Below are 21,624 nucleotides of genomic sequence, written 5' to 3' on the forward strand. Positions count from 1 at the left end.
TGAAAAGGGAGCTCAGTAGGATAAGAATAAGCCACTCGCTAAGAGAGGGGTTTGTAAAGCACTGCTGCTGTGCCTGGGTGGGAGACAAATCACGCAGTACGTTAATATCCTCTTACGTATTCACGAATATTATAAAGAAACACGAGGAGGAAAGGCCTCCAGCTCCCAGGGCCGGCCCCCCCTCACCTCTCTCTCTGGCCAAGCCCCATAACCCTCTCTGGACAATTTTAAGCCAGTGGTATTGCCTCGGCCTCGACTTTCTCCCCCCACAAACCCCCTCCGCTTACCCTGAGGAGCGAGTGTCCACCCTTCAGACCTCTAGTTCCAGCTGCCCCATGTGGAACATGTCTCCCCTAAATCCTCAAGGGGAGCACCCTTCTCTGGGCTCTAGCTTAAAAATCACGCCTCGCTCTCTTGCAGCGCTTCTCACGCTCTCCTTCCGCAGGGCACCCCGTGTCATTCACCTCTGTGTTCCCAGAGCCCAGCACGGAGCCTGGCACTGAGTTACTTTGGGCTCAATGACCGCTGTGTGTGTGTCCTGCAATGTGTAAGTGCTCCTGTGGCCTCTACAGCCCTCCACTACGCAACTGCCATTCAAATGCAGGTCATCCTTACGAAAGGCATCCCCTTTGAATCAACTGTAGGAATTACGTTTGCGGACATGCCTTAACACAGCGCTTCCCAAATGGTACCACGCACCCCCATCGCCCCGGGATGTCATCAGAGCACAGCTTCTCCCTGGGCAGCTGTGGGTTGGGGCAGAGATCTGCATTTCCATCCTCCTGGGTGACGCTCGCACTGCTGGTTCGTGGACTACACTTTCGGTGGCAAAAGTTGCAAACACGGGCGGTGTTTAGAAAATTTAACGCTTCCAAGTCAGCACTTTTGGCCCTTTTCAATACTGAATTTCAGTAGCCGGAAGGAAAACATTTCTAGGCTACAGGGAGGAAAAAGGCACCCATGGGTTGGAGGACCGTGAAGGAGCAGAGGAGTCCACAGCGAAGAGAAGGACACAGAGGCCACCCCCTCTCCAAGTGCATCACCAACGACGATTCCCGTGAAGCCCCCACGGCTCCTGACGGCTGCGGCACGTGCACTGCCGGACACAAGTGCAGCGCCACAGCCCTGCTGATCGCGAGAGCTGAGCCACACACCTGTTTGTCTGGAGCTTCGTAAATGAGTTGGGTGCCATTAAGATTTGTTCTGCTTCTATTCCGGGGTTGAGCAGCAGCAGCTTGTCAAACACCTGGGAAAGAGGGCAGGTTTATTTTCCTGCGTGCACTGCAGTCACGTCCAGGCCAGGTGTCGGCTTCTCTCCTAGCAGCGAGAGCCAGGGGGAGAGAGAAGAGGAAGGGAGCGTCCTCACCTGCCAGGTCGCTGGCGACATAAGGGGAAGGGCTGACCTTCGCAAGAGGCCACAGGAGTGACGGGAAAGGCAGGCAGGCTCACGTCTGTGCACCGCGATGGCAGCTGCTGCACGGAGCCTAACGCAAGCCTCTCCCTCCATTGCCAGTCAGAGAGAACCTCACCTACCAGGCCCTGTGCACGGGGCAGCACGCAGAACTACAGCGCCCAGGGCCTCGCCCAGGTGCCGCTCTGCCAGGACTGAGCCTGGGGAAGGCACCACGTACACTCTCCTTTCTCTCACGGAGATACCCTGCTCCTCACTGCCGCCGTCTCAGAACCACCCCCCCCCACACCGCCTTGGCCCTGCCCGGCTCCCTGTCTTGTCACACTCCTGCAGGATCCACAGGGACCACACGCACGGGTGTGTCAGTGACCTCAGTGCCGCAGATGTTAAACCTCATGACAACAGATCTGAGCCCAGCACTCCCAGGTGCTCTGAGGCCCTCGCTGGCTCCTGGAGTCCATGGTGGCAGCTCTTACCTGGGAACTCCAGACCCCTTCTCTGCGAGGCTCCTGATGAGCTCACCCCCTAAATCCCCTTGTCTAAAGCTCCTAGGGCTGCCGGCTTCTGTGGCCTCTCAGCCTGGCTCAGGGGCAGTCACGTGCTGGGCAGGTAGAGCTCCCCACTGGCTTCTGATAAGTCCAGGAGGACTTCCCTGAGGGCCTGAGCTCCGGGCCAGTGTCTAATGTCATCTGAAGTGACGGGTGATTTTCCAAGAGGAAGCTGGCCTGACTCCCCTCCCTCCCAACACCTCTGTGTTCTGACTCTCTACAGCAGCCTAGATTTCTTCATCTGCAAGATGGGCCTAAGCCTAATAATCGTGGCCAGGTGCCGTGGCTCACGCCTGTAGTCCCAGTGCTTTGGGAGGCCAAGGTGGGAGGATCACATGAGACCAGGAATTGAAGACCAGTCTGGAAAATGTGGTGACACCCAGTCTCTACAAAAAAATTCAAAAATTTGGTGGGCATAGTGATGCATGCCTGCAGTCCCAGCTACTCAGGAGGCTGAGGCCGGAGGATCGCTGGAGCCCAGGCGTTTGAGGTTGCAGCGAGCTACGATGATGCCATTGCACTCTGGCCCAGGCAACAGAGCCAGACCCTGTCTCAAAAAACAAAACAAGACAAAAACACAACTAATAATCCTTGCCAGGCCTATTTCAAAGAGTTGTGGGATTCATGTGACATGATGCGAGGGGCAGCGCTTCCTCAACAGTGAATGAGAAACAGCCTTTGGGAGCCAGGTGGCTCTTGGTGTCAGGTGAGGCACGGTGGACTCAGATATCACCTCCTGCCAGCGCATGACTTCGAGAGAGAAGCAGCCTCACTCACTTTGACTCAGACGCACTCACTGCACAGCAAACACATCCACAATACGTTTCCCTCTATTTTTCTTAACACATGAATTCTCTGTCCTCTCTCTTCAGATGGAGGCAAAGTTATCAGCTATTTCCCACTTTCCTGTTAACTTACCAGCAAAGCAATAGTGCAAGCGCCATGGTAAATGGCAACTGATAGCTGACATCGCTGTCAGGGAGACAACAGGATGTGGCGGGGCCTGTGGCAAAATGCAGAGCCCAGCTCTAAATAAAGTGGAGGCTGCTGCTCATCTCCCGCTGATTTCGCCATGGGGCAAATGCCGTATCTCCAGGAGTAGCTGCCTATTAGACAGGCAGATAGAATCTTCCTATTTTTAAGTGTTGGCAACAAATAAAAGGTGTTTCAAAGGCCCGAGTGAGCCAAATAAAACATATCTGTGGGCTCGATGCAGCTTCTCTAGTTCCTGATATATTCAAACTCAAATCTGCTGTCAGGCAGGGAAACTGAGGCACAGAGCTGTTCAGTGACCCAGCTGAGGTCACAGAATTTGGAAGTTGCAGAGCCCTGTCTCTGCTTCTGTGAGATGTCCCAGAACTTACTTTGTGTTATTAACCAGGAAGAGCACGCATTTGTGCGAGTGTGTGGACGCACATCCTGCGACTTCACTCCTCTGCGACCCTTTGGTCAGGTCAGCCCCGCCTCTGGGCTCCCAAAGCACCTCCTGCACCCCGAGCCCACCACACTGTGATGAGTCTGTCTGTCACCCCCAGCAGACTGAGAGCTCCTTAGAGCCAGCTCTCCCAGCACCCAGACCTGGCCCAGTCCCGGTGTGGCCCCAGGGAGGGCCACCGGGCTGCTGGCACTTGTTCTCCTGCTCCCACACGGCCTCTGTGCACCTGCCCTTACCTGGATCTGGATCTCGTCAGACAGCTCCTTGGCAAGGCCACGCAGCTGCCCAGCTGTGGGGTCCAGAGCCTTGACCACTACCCTCAGCCCAGTTCGGCCTTTCACGCGGCCCAGCACGTTCATGGCAAAGTTGTACTGCGACGGGAGCCGGATTGACACCTGGGAAAGACAGCAAATGTGTTTTCAGGGAAAAGGGCTGGGGCGACTGCATCCCCCAAAAGGCAGAGCTGGAGAGCAGCCCCAGACTGCCCCATGGCTGCCTGTCTGTTCACAAAAGCTGCCGCCTTCCTGCCTGGGTCGGGTCTGCTGACCCCAGGGCTGTAGACGGCAGTCACCCCGGCATGGGCGCACACGCCTCACATTGCCTGTGTTTCACCACTTCCATGGGTGTATTTGGAAAATGCTGGGTCAACCCACAGGACCCAGTGGTCTTCACGGCAGGAGGTCTCAGTCTTTCATGCGTGGAGATCACTGAGGGGGATGCTGGCTTTTGCAACGTGTCTCCGCAGAGCCTGTTTTGTGATTGGATCTCTGCGAGTAAATGTTAGTCACACTGCCCCGGTTCCATGCAAGCCATCTGGGGAAGCCCCAGGGACTGGGAATAAGACCCTCTTACCACTGGGTTTGGGGAGGCAACCGTCCTACACTAGGCAAGCTTCAGGTAGCCATCAGGAAACCCCATCCTCGTGCCTGGGCCCCTCCCCAGGCCTCCATCCTCACTGCCCCAGACGAGGTAGGAAGTGGCCTCCCGCCCACCCTCCACCTGGGTCCCACGTGCCAGTGCCCACATGGGACCGCAGCCTGTATTCACAGTGGCCAGTGCCCGGTCTCCTTTCCCCGCCGGCTTGTTGAGCAACCCCAGGCAAAGGCCCTTCCTGTTTCTGGACTTCGGTTAACACACAGAGGGGGTTAGATGGTTCTCTACAGCACCTTCCCCTCTGAGATCTCAGGTGCAGCCAGGGGCCCCTATGCAGGGCCAGAGGAAGGGAGGCTTAGCCTCTGCCATGGAACAGGAGAAAACCCCAGGGCTGTCAGGCACTGTCATCTCAGAAAGCGGGTCCCTACAGATGAGACCCTGTGACCTTCTAGGACTTTCGTGACTTCTCTCGAGGCTGCTGATTTTGTTGCCGCCTCTGTTAGCAGACTTACCTGCCAACCCCATCTCTGGCGGTTAGCGTCCGGGAGAAGGGAGGCCCAACAAGCCTGGGGGGAGTGCTGGAGGGGCCAGGACCCTGCTGGGTGCGAAGGTGGGGGCCTCCTGGGAGACAATGTAACAGGAACCCTCCCTGCCCTGCAGGGAACTGGCCTGGTGGGCTCTGGGCAGGTGGTTACCTCGTGGTGCCGCCCTCGGAGGTCCAGGATATCCCGCTTGGTGACAGACCAGTGGAAGGTCAGGCCTGGCACAGCATTGCCAAAGGAGAAAGGGTTCTGGTGGTTGGTGATCCCGGTGACATAGACGGGCATCTGCGGGGAGAAGTGAGGCCCCTTGACCACTGGGTTCCAGTACCAAGAATGCCAGCAAAAGGCAACAACAGGTGCTGAGCCAGGCTGCCCAGTCAACTCCAAGTGCCACCACTTACTAGCGTGACCTTGGGCATGAATCTTACACTTTCTGTGTGTTCATTTGCTCATCTGTGACGTGGAGATGGTCTGATAGCAGCTTCACGGGACCGTCATGAACACCAAATGGATGAACACGCAGATGGCGCGTAGCAAAGTAAGTGCCCTATATGTGTGTGCTCCTGTTAGGTGCCAGCAGCTATTCTAGGTGTGGGCAGGTGACAGTCTAGCAGAAAGCAAGCATTCGTTGGTGACTGTGCAAACTCGGAACTCCAGGGAATGAATGCAATGAGTAAGAGAAGCTTTGTGCTGGAGTGACAGAGGGTGTCTGCCGGTGTGAGGCAAGAAGGGGAGCTAGACAGGGGCCAGTAAGCAGATGAGGGGGGCGTGAAGTGCTCTAGCTCAAAGAGCAGTGTTCGTGTTATAGCTCTTTTGGAACCAGGATTCAGAGCCCAAGACCTCCCAACAGGCTGCTCGGAGAGCACAGGCAGGAGGGGCTTGGGAGGTTCCCACCTCACCTGGGTCCCTGTCCTCATCCGCGTGATGGGGGCGCGGATCCTCACCGCCTGGAGCAGCAGCACCTCCACCTCCACGAGATCCTAGGAAAAGAGCATGGGGCTCAGACTGGCTGGGCAGATGGACCCTGTGTCTGTAAAGGACACCAGGGTGTTTTAGGAAGGGGCCCCTCCAAGGGAAGGAGGCTGGAAGACACCTTCAAGATGCCCAGGCACCACGCTCCTCTGCCCAAAGAGGCCTGGCTTTGTGGGTGGCTTGTCCCATGTGGGCCAGCGCCTGCCTCTCCCACACACCCCAGGAGTCCCAGCCTGGTTCTCTGAGCCTGCAGACCTATCTGATCCAGCTATTCCAGGTCAGCACTGCAGACTTGGGGCCAAGAATAGGGTATGCTCCTCTCTGAGCTGAGCAGCCCTCACAGGACAGGCCTCCAGACGCTCCCAACCCCATGCCCAGCCTGGAGATCTCTCTGACTGAGCAGGGGACAAGGATGAATGTAGGAGCTCGGCAGAGTCTTATCAGAGCAGACCTCACACCTCCTTCACTCTCAACTCCAGCCGGTCACTCTGGCTTCTGCACTGTCGACCCATGTGGAACCCAAGGCTACTAAAACCCTCACGTCCTTCTGACATGTGCTCATGCTGAGCCATCTTCTGAGCACTGTGATTTGGGTTTGATAAGCATTCGTTCCCCTCCTTGCTTCCTCCTTTTCATTCGTCAGTCTCCTTCTGCCAGTCCTGGCCCACTCTGCAGCCTTGGGGTTCTGATCCTGTGACCTGGATTAGACAGGACTGGAATGGCCACGTGGCTCTCAGGGAAAGACCCTGCCTGCTGGGGCTCCAGAAGACGTCTCAGATGGGGCTGGTGGTGCAGCCCCTCCATCTGCTGATGACCACTGAGCCCTTTTCCCAGCACCTCTTCCAATGGGCCAGATGGGGGGCCCAGAAAGGGAGGGGCCCAGTAAAGTCAGACCAGGAGAAGGAGGACGGCCAGGAGGGAAAGGCAGGGCCATGCACCTGTGTGACTAAACTTCCAGCCAGCTGCCCTTTCGGCTGCCTGCTCCAGGACGCCCATCTGAACCCTGCAGGGTCCCCAGGACAGGCTCGTACAGTCCCAGTGCTTTCTTGTTATCTTTATAGAATCCACACACAGGACCAGGGCATCCACCTCTGTGATTTAGAAAGACTGTGTGGTTTAACACAGTACTTGGAGGCAGGCACTAAACCCGCTGGAAAAAGGAGTAAATGGATGAACTCCACGCCGGATCAAAGTCAGCCTGAGCCAGAACAAGACTGGCTCAGGCTCCACCAGGGCAGACGCTCTCCGGCACCCCCAGGCGCTGTGTTTAGAAGCTCTGAGATCACAGCAGCACCGAGAATGCTCCTGAGGCCTAATTCTGGAGTAGGCACAGGATGGCCAAGTGCTGAAGCAGGGATCTATCCACAGTCACGTCGCAGGACAGAGCGCTCTGCTTACAGACCACGTTTCTGTGTAGCTATCGGGGGGGCCCCAGAGCAGCCTTCCCTGTGGTGCTTCTGCAGGTCACTGTGGGAAAGGGAGCATTCAAAGGTCCTTGTTTTAGCCCTGAGCCTTGTCAGGAGGTGGAAATGATCTCCCACCTCCTTTCTAGAGGATCAAAGCGGACCCTCCTAGAAGGAAGGGAAGTTGTTAGACTCTCCAGATACTGACTGTCACCTGCTGGAAGTCGTCCCACCAAAGGGGCAGAGAGACCCTCCCAGGGAGAAGACTTCCCTGACTCAGCCTGCCGCTCCACCGCCAACGGGAAAAAGCAGACAGGAAGCCCCCACCCCACAAAGAGAACTTAATCTCTGACAGAGCAAAAGATGCTAGTGGGGGACTCAGGTTCTCTTTCTCTCCTGGAAACACAAATACAGGTCTGAAATACGACTGGTTTTCGATGATCCACCCTCACGAGCACATTTCCGGAGACAAACGTTGCAACACAAATGTGCATTGCAGCCAACCACACCCCGTCCTCTTCCATCAGCACATCCTCAAGCCCTGCTTCGAATGAACCAACAAAAGGACTGAGAGCTCTGGAGCGCTGGGCTCTAGCCAAGTCTCAGAACTGCCACATGGTGGCCACGGGCCACTGGCTAACACCCTAGGCTCCTCGCCTGCAAACAGGGATAGCAGGAAAGTGCACAAAGGAGCTGTGACGACTACAGGAGATAAACATAAAGTGCTCAGGGCAGTGTCTGCCATCATCACACCCTGAATGGCCCTGGATGGGGGCTGGAGACCGTGTCCCCTAGGAGCAGCTGGAAGGGCTGGGAGACTCGGCCTGGAGAAGAGCAACCCCAGGGGTCCGGGTGCTCCCACGTCCAACAGGGCTGTTGGGACAGGGGCACCAGGCAGGGACTGAAGAGCCAGAGGGCAGAACCAGGACCCTTGGAGAGTGTCCTCGGGAGGCAGAGCCCAAACCCAGGAAAGAGGGCTTCATCCCAGTCACAGCCGCCCACATGGAATCCAACTGCCCTAGGAAGCAGTACGCCACCACCAGAGGCCCTGACCAGGGGGGCATTCGGCTAGCACCAGTTTCCAATGGTGCATCTGTTACCTGAGAGACGATGACCACCTTGCCGGTCTCCGCGTCCACTGCCTGCACGAGCCCAGACACGGTGGCATTGCCAACGGTGAGCCCCCGCACCAGGCCGGCACTGCTCACCAGTGCAACGCTCTCGTTGCTGATGGAGAAAAGGATGTTGGACTGAGGCTGGGGGCCACCCTCGGAGGTGACCTGAGGGAGGAGAAGCAGAGGTTTGTCAATACCTGCTGGGCCAGGCAGCCTGGGCCTCTCCCTAGGACAGTGAGGGCCCCAATGCCAGAGGCTTGCACCTCAGCCTGTGTGATGTCATGCCAGGACAGAGACCATCAAGGCGGGACACCTGGAGCTAGGGCAGCAGGTGGTGGCCTTGCTGGGGCCTGGCCCAGGCTGGTGATGGGGAAGGACGTGTGGCCTCTTGGCTCTCACCTGCATCGTGGCCCCGATAAGCAGTGTCACCTTCCTGGGTATCAACCTGAACGGAGGAAAGACCTGGGACGGGAGACACAAGACAGAAAGGACTGTTGTGCTCCAAGTTCACACTGGCCGAGCGTAACTCACACTTCACATTTTTCATGAGGAAAACATGGTATATAAACATCACTCCTCTGTGAAGAGTGACTGGTGGGGCCCTGCGTCCCACCCCACTGGCCGAGGCTCTGCGGCTCTCTGGGGTGTCTTGTCTGTAACTATGCTTCATTTCACCGATGCTAAACCCCACGGAAACAGGACCTTTTATCCACGAGTCATCCCTTTGAGCAGCAGTTCTCAGCTGTGGTCCCTGACTGGCAGCAGCAGCACTGCCTGGGGACGAGTCAGACATGCACGTCCTCCAGCCCACCCCGGACCCACAGAGCCAGAGGTGGGTCCTGCGCTCTGTGTTCTCACAAGTCCTCCAGGAAGCTTGCCATCCACTGGCGTTGGGGTTCCCTGGCTCCTGGGTTGCATCTTTCACTAAATTTCTCCTGATTCCTACTGAAAGAATGCCTTAGTGCAGTTCTCTACCTCAGTACACTCAAAGTTTGTCAGATGAGAAACAAAGGGCTCCAGGGGCAAGGACGAGCCCAGGCAGAGACCAGGGATGCTAGGCCCCCGTCTCTGGAGTGGGGCGAAGCCCCGCCCACTCGCCAGCACTGCCTCTCAAGTCCCCGTTTGGCAGGAGCTTAGAAGCGCTTGTAGGTGAGAGAATGTGTGAGTCAGCCGAGACGCTGCTTCGTGGGGGAGGATTAGTCTCTGCAGGGCTGTGCTATTTATAGGCAGAAATGACTTCCTCATCACCAGGAGAAGAAAGGTACACGTCCATCTGGAGGCACAAACTGCACCTGCCAGCTCTGGAACACGGATTAATGGAGCTTGCCAGCCCCTGCACGGCCCAGGCCCAGGGAGGATGCAGGCAGGGGCCAGTTTATTGCTGCTGCTGCTGGACAGACTTGCACGTGACGTCTTGGTGGCCTCTGGCTGCTGTGTGGCTCCTGCCCTGACCCAACACCAGGAGGCAGCCCCACATCACACACCGCGATGGTGCAGGGACCTCAGAGCTCCCTGCGTCTGGGCACTGCCTACCCCGGGAGTTTCCCTGACATGCCTCTGCTCGCACAGCGCCCATGACAGGGGCCACTACCCTCTAAGTGCCAGCTCTAAGGCTCAAAACCAATGGTAGAAGAGTTCTTCCACTCATGAGCCCAAATCCGACTGATGCTTCTGCCTAGTCACTGCTTTCTGGGAACAGTTCCTGTTTGTCCCCTTGCCACATGACAAGGCATGCTCCTTCTCTGAGCCACACAGTCCCATGTCACAGAGGGAAGAGAAGTCTCTCAGTCCCCTCCGCTCAGTCCCACCAGTCTAACTGTGCTGCCTCCTGGATCCCTGGCCTGGCGACGGCTGTCTTCCATCAGGGCACAGACTTTAATGACAGCCTCTCCATGGCACATTCTTGGACTGCCGCTAAAATTCCCAGCCCATCACAATAAAGACACCCTCTTCCCCCACCAGTGGGCTGATCCCAGCGGTGTAAGGAGGAATAGTTTTACTTCGATCTGTTGTGGGGCTGAGCTGATTCTCTGGCGGGCTTTATCAGTCACACTTGCAGTCAGACTGGTCTGGCCAATGGCCACGCCGTGGACGAGGAACGTGGCGGTGTAGTTGTCGAGGGCTTCGTCAAGGGCCCTGAAACAGAGAGAGTGGCTGGGACTTCTCCTCCAAGACAGACCTGTGGAAGAGGCTGTAGCTGGGGCTGTGGCTGTCCCAAAGATGCCCTCCTCCGACCCCTGGGAGGACTCACACCAACGTGACGACCTGGGAGGCTGCTTGGAGCTTCAGGTCCATGAACGGGAAGTATCTGGCCAGGAAAGGCTTCTTGTAAAAGTCCAGCACGCGGATGTGTGCCTTCACTGTCTTCCCAATCTCCACCTACACAGTGGGAGGTGCAGGCTCAGAGGGGCCTCTGAAGACCAATCCCACCACCTCTGGTCCCTTACAGCTTCCTGAGATAGCACCACCAGCCTCAACCCCACAGGCCCGGGACTATGGACTACGAAGCTAATCAACAGATGAAAATTAAGCGCTCACTGTATACAGGGGGGTTGGGGATTCCTAGCGGCATAAATCCCACTCCCTGCTCTTAAAGAACTAAGAACCTCATCAGGGAGATGAGGCATGGTTTAGAACAGCAGCAGGTAAACAGTAGGAGTTCAATAAATGCACACTGACTGAATAGCTCCCACCTGGCCATGTACAATACAGTAAGAACTTTAGGAAATAAGAGTCAGGAATACTTAGTGAGGAAACAGAAATCTAGTGAGTAAATTAGCAGTGGAAATAAGATTAGAGGAATCCATCTGAGGCAGGGGCAGAGAATGTCCGCATTTTAGGTAATCTAAGCCGCCTGAATATTCCCCTTCCAATTACTAACCTTCTTTCCATTCAGGAAAATAGGGACTTAACAGCAACCCTCTGGAAGCCTAGTTCAGTTCCCTTGGGTATTTAGAGAAATAAAAATTCCCTATTTATATGAAAGAAAAACCTAGATCTATCGTTGATTCATTTGTTGCAATTTTGCTAATTTTGCTTGGCATTAGCGAGCTTTACTCATTTGCTATCAAAACTCCAGAAAATCTAATAGATGTATTCTGGAGAGAAAATTCATGCTCCGCAAGGTGTGTGCCTGGCTGGTTAGTAACCTACCCAAGCTAGAGGACATGGAGTCCCAAGTCGAGGCTAATCTAGGGACAACTTCAAGCAAGATTTACTGCCCAGCCTCATGGAGAAATGTCAAGTGGGATGAAGACATACATCACCAGTGGTCACTCTGCATTGTGTGCCCGCGACAAAGGAGGGAAGAGACAGCACTGCGAGCCCACAGGGTGGAGGGACACAGAAACCAGGAGAAAAACCAAAGGCCACGAGGAAGACACCTCCCACAGTCATATCGTTCTCCTAGTTTCTAGGAATCAGGAGAGGGGCCCGAGTCGCGAAGCTTCCACTGACCTTGTCAACCACACGGACGTACAGCTCCTGAATGTCTGAGACGTAAACCACGGCCTTTGCCGGGGCCGGGAAGGTGAGGCACAAGTCGTGGATCATGATGGTCGCTGAGCCCGGGAGCAAAGGGTGCACCTGCAAGGTCAGAGGGGCCGGGTCACGTGGGCTGCAGGGTCCCAGCTCTGCTCCCAGGACCTTGGGCGGCTCTTTACCCACAGGAGCAGACTGTCACCCCACGGACACCATGGCCCGGGCCCCACCGGGCCAACATGTGAAGTAGCGGACAAGGGAAGTCCTAACCCAAACAGTGCCCTGTCCACCTTTCCTCATGAGCCCCACTGCCAGCCAGGGCACGGGCTTGGGACACAAAACATCAGTGCAGGAACTGGCCACAGAGGACAGTCATCTCAGCTTTGCACGTTCTGCAAAGAGAAGAAGACGGAAGCTGTTTGGAGGGGGGCAGTCAGCAGCCTCGGGACACACAGTCACTAGGAGGCAGAGTGAGGATTCAAACCCAGGAAGCCACGTCCTGCGCTGGCCACTCACTGCCACAGCCCTGGTGATAGAAGAGCACCCCGTTGGGTCTTCTGTGAAACCCCAAGTCAGGGGCCGGCAGAATATGAGGCAGCCACTTTCCAATGGCAGCTCTCACTTAGAATTCCCCACGGAATCCACAGGATCACGGAACCTGGGAACAGACCGCAGAGGTCACCCAAGGCAAGCTCTCCGAGTCCCGTTCATGTCTACAGCCCCAGCTTCGTGTGAAGTAGTGACCTCCCGAGAGGTTGGGAGCGAATGAACACACCTGAGCCAGTGTTTTTTAGGCTTTCCACTGCAAAGACACCCCACTTTTAATCCTTTTCTCTCCACCCACTTTCAAGGGTCCACCTTCAAAAGAATCTCTCCCCCTGACAAACCGCATCATCATCACCCTCTCCTGCTGCAGGTGATGGGCATTCACACGTTTGACGTCTGTCTATCTAGGGTGCACTTGCTGCACTTGTCACGCTCTGTGTGCTGCCTGGGCGGGCTGTGAAGCCGGGCGTGGGGTAAGCCCTGCAGGCTGCCTCCCGCCTCCATCTCAGCCTGGCTGTGCTGCTTGCGGTTTAGGCTCTCATATTCATGGGCTGTGTTTACAGCAAGCACTTCAGTGTCTACAAAGCTAGAAATTTAATATCAATAATCTATTAAAAAAAAAACAAACAGGTTTCTGACCCAAAGGAGGCATTCAAATGTGATCACATCTCACTCAGGTTCAAACCCTTCGATGGATGCCCAGGGCTCTGCGAATGAGCCCAAACCCTTTGCACACCCTGTAAAGCCTGGCCGGGTCCCTGCCTCTGCTGCAGTCTCCCTGCACACGCCTCCCGCCACCCTTGGGCTCCAGCCACACTGGCCTCCCTCCCATCCTCAAAGCCTGCTAGTGCCCGCCTGCCCACCTCGGGGCCTCACAGTCCACGCTAAAGACTTGGGACTCTTCTTCCCCCAGCCTTCAGCCGCTGGCTCCAACTCATCCCTCAGCCCCCAGTCCCAGCGTCCTTCCCCAGGAAGGTCTCCCCATCATCTGTGCTCACTTCCCTGGCTGGCACCACCGGGGCAGTCCATGCGGACCACAGCTGAGTGCACCTGTCCCCACCGGACCGCAGCCCTACAGAAGCCTTGGGACTGAGCCTAGTGTCTGGCCAGACCAGCCCCCACGCATGTGTCATAGTCAGGTCCAGGGTCACCACTCTGAGTGGTTCTGCACAAAGTCAAGGAGCCTGGTGCATCTGTCTGCCTGGCTTCATCGAGAGTGAAACCAGCTTTGTTAAGATGTGGAAACTCTGAAAAATGCCTGCAAACCTCATGCACCCTCACTGCTGATTCTGCTCCAACCCTTTCAATGTACAGGTGGGGAAACTGAGGCTGAGATAACGATATGGGAACGCAGCCTGGAAGGGGCAGAGTGGGGATGGAACCAGGAGCCCTAAGTCCCAGTTTAGGGTCCTCGTTGGACACGCTCCACCACCCAGGGACGGGCCTTGATGCCTCTCTTGGCCAGCACGCAGCTGTGGGCAGGGCCTGTGTGGTCTCAGTCATCACATGAGAGCCTGGTGTCAAACATGGGCTGAGGGGTGGGGTCTGGGGGCCGCTAGGTCTCTGGTTTTGCCAGGACCAATTCGCTCTGGCTTATTACATTTCCCACAAATTGAAAAATCACAGAGAGAAATGAGAGGCTTTTCTGAGAACACAGTTGGAGGCTCTGACCTGACACTTCTGCAAAAGTCACTGCTGTCAGGAGCCAGCACGTCCTTCACGACGTGAAAGGATTACATAGTGCACCCACTGCTGAGGGACCCATGCAGGGCAAAGCAGGGCAGGGTGTTTTCTATCTTTTACTGTTTTTCCTCTCCTTCAAAAGGACCACTTTGCACATTTTAAACAAAGACATAAAATGGCGGTGAGGAAATCAATTCCTCTTCCACTCGATTTCCCAGAGGATGGACATCCAGTTGCCTTCCAGGTGACAGCAGTGGTGACAGTGCCAAGCTGCCATCTACAGAGCCGCGTGGCCTGGCCTGCCCCCCAAGCTGGCGCATAGCAGCTCACTTCGCCCCACGACGTGCTGCGGGGAGCACTCAGCAAGCCGCTCCGGAGACTCGGGGATGGTGGGGGCTTGGCCCTTGCTAGCAGCGAGGCGGGGACCAGCACCCACTCCCACTGCCAGACCGCACACAAACCTCATGCCACACTGCTTCTCCCAGCGTCTGGGACCCGTGTGCTTCCTCACTGACACACGGGACGACGTCTGTGGGGGAAAGGAGGTGGGAGCAATGCGTGCCCAGAACAGATTCTAATTTCTAAGTGTTGAAAGTGCCACCTGAGAATGTCAGCAAACACTGAGCCGAGGGGAAAGTCCTGTCATCAATTCGGAGATGACGAACACATCACTGCTCATCAAGACGCTGTAAGTGGAGCCGGAGGCAGCCCTGCTCACGGGGGCTGCAAACAAGATGTCCGCAGTGCTTGCCGGGCCCCGAGGTTCTGCTGCATCATCTTGTCTCCCTGCTTCCTGGAGCCCCATCACACTTCAGACTTATCCCGACAGATGGTGAGTGTAGAGAAGCAGGGACCCTATAAATATTTCTGACTGTCACCGGAGACATCAGCTCCCGCTTCCTGTGGCGTGCCCATCAATGCCCCATCATGCGCCAGGCCACGCCATGCACGAGCGTGGGGGTCTGTGCCCCAGTGACCCGCCCTCACAGCCTACAGGGGATGACCCAAGCTCACACGAAAACCACAAGCACTGCGAAGGGTGATGGAGGAAACTTCCTGCAGGGACCCCGGCCAGCCCTGTGACCTTCCCATAGGCGAAGGCTCGGGATGTGGACCACCATCCACAGGTCAGTCTCGGGGAAGAGCAGGACACACCTGACTTCAAGCCCTGCAGCCGTCACCCACCTCACTCCTGACACGCCTCCCCGGGTGCACAATTGCACCATGTCAGCGGCGCTCCGAGGGACCCAGGAGACGGAGAGACACAGCCGCGGCTCACAAGAGCAGGGCCCGTCTGCCTCGTTCACCACTCAATGTCCAGCACCCGCACAGCACCTGAAACAGGACAGGCACTCAGACGGCGCTGAGCGAACGCGTCAACGAGAGGTGTGAAGTGCTCTGCGCACAGCAGTCTCCTTCCTCCGCTCTGATAATCACGTGGGTTCCACTCAGAGGACTTATTTTGAAATGTAAAGAACTGCTGAGAAGAAACCAACTCTGAGTTTAAATCAGGTAAACACTCCCATGTGCAAGCCAGCCGAAAACGGAATAAAGGCCCCTCCAGAGCATTCTGGGGCTGTGTGAGCAGAAGCTGTCACAGCCCTGCGCAGCCCACGGCACCTTGTGTGGGCATGAAAACCTCCACGGGAGCTGTCGTGTGGGCCCAGAGTGCCTTCCAGAGGTGCTCGGGAGCCAACACACACCCACAGGCCTTTCCTGCATCCCGAATGTGGATCCATAGGAAAGAAAGAAACCTTTTCTACGAGCTAATTGAAGCAGCATTGTGGGCTTTCCTGTCCCTCTGATTCAGGAAAATGAGAATGCGGCTAATTAGCAGCTGGAAAATGCCAAAGAAATGTGCGGATTTCCTTCAGAAGCAACCATCTGATAGGAGCTGCTAGGACCTATCACACATCATCAGCACTCCACAGAAAAGTCCTCCCACAGGTCACGGAAGAGGTCAAAGGAACCAGGGCCCAATTTCCACTTGGAGTTACAACAGTCTTTGGCACAAGCCAGACATGAAGGGGAAGCAGAAACCCCAGGGGTCAGTCAGGAGGCCTCCATGGAAATTTCTGGGGAAAAAGCAATTCTCAGGGGCCTGCCACACGGGATGCTGCTTGCCATAGAGCCAGGCCTGTCCTGGGGTCCTGCCAGCAATGGGGCATTCTGTCCCACAAACAAGAGCCCCGTAAGGGATGAGAAATAGGCAGACCAGGGGCCAGTTCACAACGCAGAGAGAGAGTGCTATCGCTCTGTAACATGGAACTGCAGGAAGGTAATCTTAGAATCACAGCATTTTAGGATTGAACAGGGGCTCAATGGTCTCCTGGGGAAACTTGATGCTGGAATTCCATCTTGAGTCTTTCAGATAAGTATCCCAGCTTCTGCTTGAATACCTCCAGAGACAGGGTGGTCACTACCTACAGAGGCAGCTAGTCCATCGCTGACTCCTAAGAGCTCTTGGCCTTGGATGGAAGGTATCTCTCGCCATAGGCTCACCCTCAGGGCTTACTCACAACACTGGGTGCCAGGCAAACGTGCACAACAGGATGCCCAAGTGTCACTGACACTGGGCCTGTTTCCCAACTTGGAACTCCCCGCTTTGTGACAACTGGTAAGTCATTTTTAATCTCTAGAAGTAAAGCGAAACCAGGCACATGTCAAGCAGCCAGAATCACTTAAGATGTGGTCTTCATTCCAACATGCAAGGTTTGACAGCAAACGTCCACTCACACCGGGAGCGAGTGGGGAATCTCCTTTCTTTCGTGAAGGACTAAGGAAGCCTGGGTGAGCGCTTCCGACGGTTTCAGGCTCCCAGCTCCCTCCGGTTTCCTCCCACCACACTTGGTTCCCAGGGGCTCAGGGAGTGCTTGCTCTTGCTCTGGGCCACAGCGATGAGCCTGAGCAGTCCTGCCAGCTGAGAGGTGCCTCTGAGAGGAACAGGACCGTCCTGACTTCCTCACCCTCCCTGAGGGACTGAGCTGGGAGAAAGCACCTGCTTCACAGGACGGGGGAGACCGAGGCTGAACGCTGGGGAAGGTTAAAAAAACAAAACAGAAAGAAACCTGAATTAACTAAAAGTTTAAAAAAGGGGAGGGTTTCACACAAAAACAGAGATTTCTATTTTCTCTAGAAAAGTCAGAAGCTCTTATCTTATAAGGCCCACATCCCTACACATCAGGTCTCAGCTAGAGGTTCCAGTTCTGCCAAGACAGTGTAAGGGGGTCCACGAATCCACGCCCCACGCCCCAGCAAAACCGGCGGAAATTATGAAAAACACACACAGCCGTTTAAAATCTCTGCAATGGAAGAATCGCTTGAGCCCACGAGTTTGAGGTTGCTGTGAGCTGGGCTGAAGCCACGGCACTCTAGCCCAGGTAACAGAGCGAGACTCTGTCTCAAAAAAAAAAAAAAAAAAAAAAAATCTCTGCAATGATTTTAAGAGCATACAGTGAATGAAGAAACATTTACTCAAGGAAATTTACTAAAACTGGAGAGGAACCACAAGCGTCCGTGGTATCTGAAATTAGACCCACACGCTCCCTGCAGCCTCTCAGCTCAGTGAGGAGGACTCCACTCCAGACCAGCGCATCCAAGATCACAAGGCTCCCTCACTCCCAGCTCCCAAGCTGGGGTTATCTTCCCAGGAGAGGCAGGATGTCAGATTTTCTCATCCTGCCCCCAGCTACCTGTTCCTGAGGCTAAGTCCCAGGCAAGTGTGGCTGAGAGCTGGGGGCTCTCTTCCTTCTTCCTCCCAGCCCCCACTCATGGGATGGAGGCGCTACCTCGGGCGCCGCAACACTGAGAACACGTGGCCGGTGGTGTGGGGCTCCACACGAGGAGCAGCCAGCTGGGAACGCGGGGGCTGCTGTCCCCATTCGCCAGGTGCTCAGCTCCTAAACTGCAGGTGTCACTCAGAGAGAAGCACTCCATTGCCCCTGCCTCAGTGCCACAGTTCTGGCTCAAAGTTTGGGCCTGGGAAGCAAGCAGTCATCAAACAGAAAGCTGTGACTTCCTCCCCGAAGGAACTGACTGCATTTGCAACTGAGTCTGGAGAAGTCCCAGCTGAGAGCACTATGGAAACCAGGGCGGCTGCACTGGAGGGCAGCCCACAGGGGTGAACAGTCGTGGGGCATAGGCTGCGCTGGAGGCTGGCAAGTTTTCCAGGCAGAAATGGAAAAGCAGACAGATTGCAAGAGCCCTCCTGCGGTCAAAACAAACCTCAAACACCTTCTTTGGGAACCATCCCTTCAAAGGGTCCCGAGTGTGACTGAACTGGGCTGTGCGGCAATTTGTGCCTCAGGGCATCGGTGAGGACGACAGAGCGGTCGGCCTCGACTGTCGGGGCCCAGCTGCTGGGTTCTTCGGTAAAGAGACGAAGAAAACCTACAGAAGCCACTGTCCTCCCAGGGTGACTATGGGCACACCAAGGCCTTGTCCCTGCATATTGTGGGCAGGGCTGTGTGTGTGTGTGTGTGTGTGTGTGTATTAGACTTCAGTAAAATAACACAGCTAGTCACTAAAGAAATAAACAACCAAATAACAACATGTTCTGGGGTTGGGGTGGGGTGAGGGACCAGTACTCAAAGTTTCTATAATATATTATCTAAAATGTCCCAGTTTCCAACAAGCAATTACAAGACATGAAAAGAAACAGGAAAGTATGACCCATACGCCAGAAAAAAGGCAGGCAACAGACGCTGCCTGGGAGAGCAAGCAGAGGTCAGCTTTACCAGACAGAGCCCTCAAGTAGCCACTATCAGTGTGTTCGAAGAGGAAAGAATGCTTCAGTGAAGAAAGATTTCCTACAAATGTCATATCAGACAGAGAATATCAGGAAAGAGGCAGAAATTAGAAAAAAGAGACCAATAGAAATTCTTAAATTGAAAAGTTAGTAACTGAAACCAGACATTCACTAGAGGGGTACGAGAGTAGATTTGAACTAGAGAAAGAAAGAATTGGCAAACTTGAAGACAGACTGATAGACATCACGCAAGCTGAAGAACAGAGAGAAAAAAGCCCGAAGAAAAACGGAGGCCCAGAGAGACGTGGGCGCCACCAAGTGCACCCACAGATGCACAAAGGGAGACCTAAAAAGAGAGGAGAAAGGGAAAGCAGAAAAAACCAGAAAGCAATAATGGCCCAGAACATCCCACATTTACTGAAAGACGTTAATCTGCACATCCAGGAAGCCTGATGAACTCCAGACGAAGTAAATGAAAGAGGTAGGCAAACAGAAGAACCCTCCTGGAGTCCAGACAAATCTCGAACACTTCCTGAGAAGCTATCCCTTCAAAGGATCCCGAACTTGATTGGATGAGGTTCTGTAAACTAAATCGCAGTTTACACAACGTTTAAAGCCAAAGACTAGAACAAAATCTTGAAAGCAGCAGGAGAAAAATGGCTCCCCATTTACAAGGGAACCCCATTAACAGCTGACTTCTCATCAGAAACCATGGAGGGTAACATATTCAAAGTGTTCAAAATAACACCCCCTCAGCCCCTGCCAACCAAGAATCCCACATCCAACAAAGCTAACTCAAAATGGATCAAAGACTGAAATGTAAGACCTAAAATTATGAAACTCTTAGAAGAAAACATAGGTCAAAATTTCATGACCTCAGATTTGCAATGCGCTCAGATATAATCTGCAGTGTGGGGGCTTCTTTTCGAGGTGACAGAAACGCTAAACTGCGGTGACAGCTGCCCAACTCCGAGCATCTACTAACCACCCCTGGTTGGGCCTCCAAATGTGTGCACTGTGTGGTACGTGGCTAACACCTCAATAAAGGCGTCATTAAAAATAATAGATTTCTGATCGTAGTTTGAGCTAAAGAAAATAATAACCATCACAGAAATCAGCTAGCGCTGCACAGTGGCTGTCCTTAGACACAGCCTGTGCTCTCCGGTTCGCCACAGGCCCCCACTCCCTCTTATTCCCCGACACTGAAGCTCAGGGTCATGTCCCTGTGGCATAGCACCTCCAGCTACGTTCCCCACACCCTGCTTCCTCCTCTCACTTATTTTACACCTGTTCCACCCCCTCCAGGCAGCTAATTTGTGATCCCCATGGGGAGCCAGTCAGTGGATGCAAAAAGCCAGAGACGTGGACCTGCAGGGAGTGATGCCTGGAAAGACCTGCGTGCAGAGTGAGGGGACGCACGTCTGATCTCCAGCTCTGCCCCAAACTTACTGCACGACAGTGGGCAAGGTGCCCTGCCTGTGTCTCTGAAAGGAGACTCTGGGACGAGGTCACTGTGAAGATTAACTTTCATTTTAGCCTTCCCTGAAGTTAGGAAGTTTGTTTCCCCCCGTGGCTAGCCTTCGAGGACTCACCTGCATGGACAAGGCAAGGCCAGGAGCGGTCACGGGATCAAGGCTGCAGGGTGGCCTGTAAGATCTGAATCCCTGTCACTCACCAAGCACTGCATCAACCCAGGCCCCTTCTGCATGCAGGAAAGTCTCCTCTGATGCCGGCATGACCATGACACTCCTCAAACACGCGGCAACCACCCCCTTTAACAGAGGGATTTAATGACACTACTGGGTGATGTCAGTGCTGAGCCTTGGTGTTTACGACTCACAGGGGTGGTTTTAGTGAACGTTCAATGGTGAGAGCTTCCTTTCAAAGTAAGTTCAATTTTCACGATTCCCTAGTAATCCCTCATGCAGATACACAGACATGTAGGACACTGGCTTCTGTTTGTTTTTGTTCTTTTTATCCTATGCTCCGGTATATTTTTTTCAAAAACAAAAAGCTTTAAACAACCCACATGCTCTACAAACAGAGAATGGCTAAAGTACAAATGACACCATAAAAGTTATCACCTAGCCTATATCGCAACAGGAAAAATATAAAATCTTACGACAACATCATTGGAAAAGGCAGACTGCTGAATCCTTCCACCCCACGGGCATAGCTAAGTCGGCACTTGCGAGAATAGGGAGAGGGTCGGGAAAGAAACACGGGAAAAATATTAATAGAAAAAGCTGAAGCATCTTCTAAAAACGATTTTCTTTGTGGTTGTTAGAGTGGTGCTTATGAAATAATGTTTTAGTCTTAATTAAAGGATGGATTGAAGGAAACCGTTAGGTAACTAACGGCGTGAGCAGCGTGGGGATGTGGAACAAACCCACAGAGGCAGCGCGGTGATGACTAAAGGTGCGGGATGAAGCGGACAATCTCAAGACCCTGCTAGTTATAGCTGGTGTGACTAAGTGCCAGCTTATGGAATAGTCAATCCACTAACCACATATTGGCCCGGGTGAGGAACTAAAGCCAACTCACCACGGCAACTCCCCTGGCCTCCTGGTAGGCCACCTTGACAACGTCTGCAGTGCTCGTGTTGAGGAAGAAGTATCCGGAGCCTTCTCTGACGTGCAGCTCCGCCTACAGGAGGGAGAGGCAGGGATCGGTCGGGCTGCATGTCAGAGGGCAAAGGGCGCCCCAAGTGGGTTTCACCCCAGTAGGACTGTGGCAGAACAAGGGTCGTACCTGGATGCCAGGGTGGTTGTAGATGGTCACCTCTTCTGGACTCACCCTCACGTCCTCCACCAGGATGAGCTCTATGGAGGCCGACACGGGCACGGGAGGGTCGTGCTGAAGGGGCAAG

General features: G+C 54.6%; 1 protein-coding gene across 1 annotated transcript in view; it reads right to left on the reverse strand.

The window, feature by feature from the left end:
- Positions 1-21,624, reverse strand: part of NUP210 (nucleoporin 210kDa) — a gene marked incomplete at its 5' end in the record, with an annotated part of 40,359 nt that overhangs the window by 15,980 nt on the left and 2,755 nt on the right. The window contains 11 exon segments of the mRNA XM_012655141.1: positions 1,155-1,246; positions 3,631-3,789; positions 4,963-5,094; positions 5,709-5,789; positions 8,285-8,464; positions 8,699-8,761; positions 10,300-10,435; positions 10,551-10,678; positions 11,756-11,884; positions 21,300-21,401; positions 21,507-21,611. Coding sequence (XP_012510595.1) covers positions 1,155-1,246; positions 3,631-3,789; positions 4,963-5,094; positions 5,709-5,789; positions 8,285-8,464; positions 8,699-8,761; positions 10,300-10,435; positions 10,551-10,678; positions 11,756-11,884; positions 21,300-21,401; positions 21,507-21,611 — 1,307 coding nt within the window.

Source organism: Propithecus coquereli, unplaced genomic scaffold, assembly GCF_000956105.1.
Source record: "Propithecus coquereli isolate 6110/MARCELLA unplaced genomic scaffold, Pcoq_1.0 Scaffold461, whole genome shotgun sequence".
In the NCBI taxonomy this organism is placed as follows: domain Eukaryota; kingdom Metazoa; phylum Chordata; class Mammalia; order Primates; family Indriidae; genus Propithecus; species Propithecus coquereli.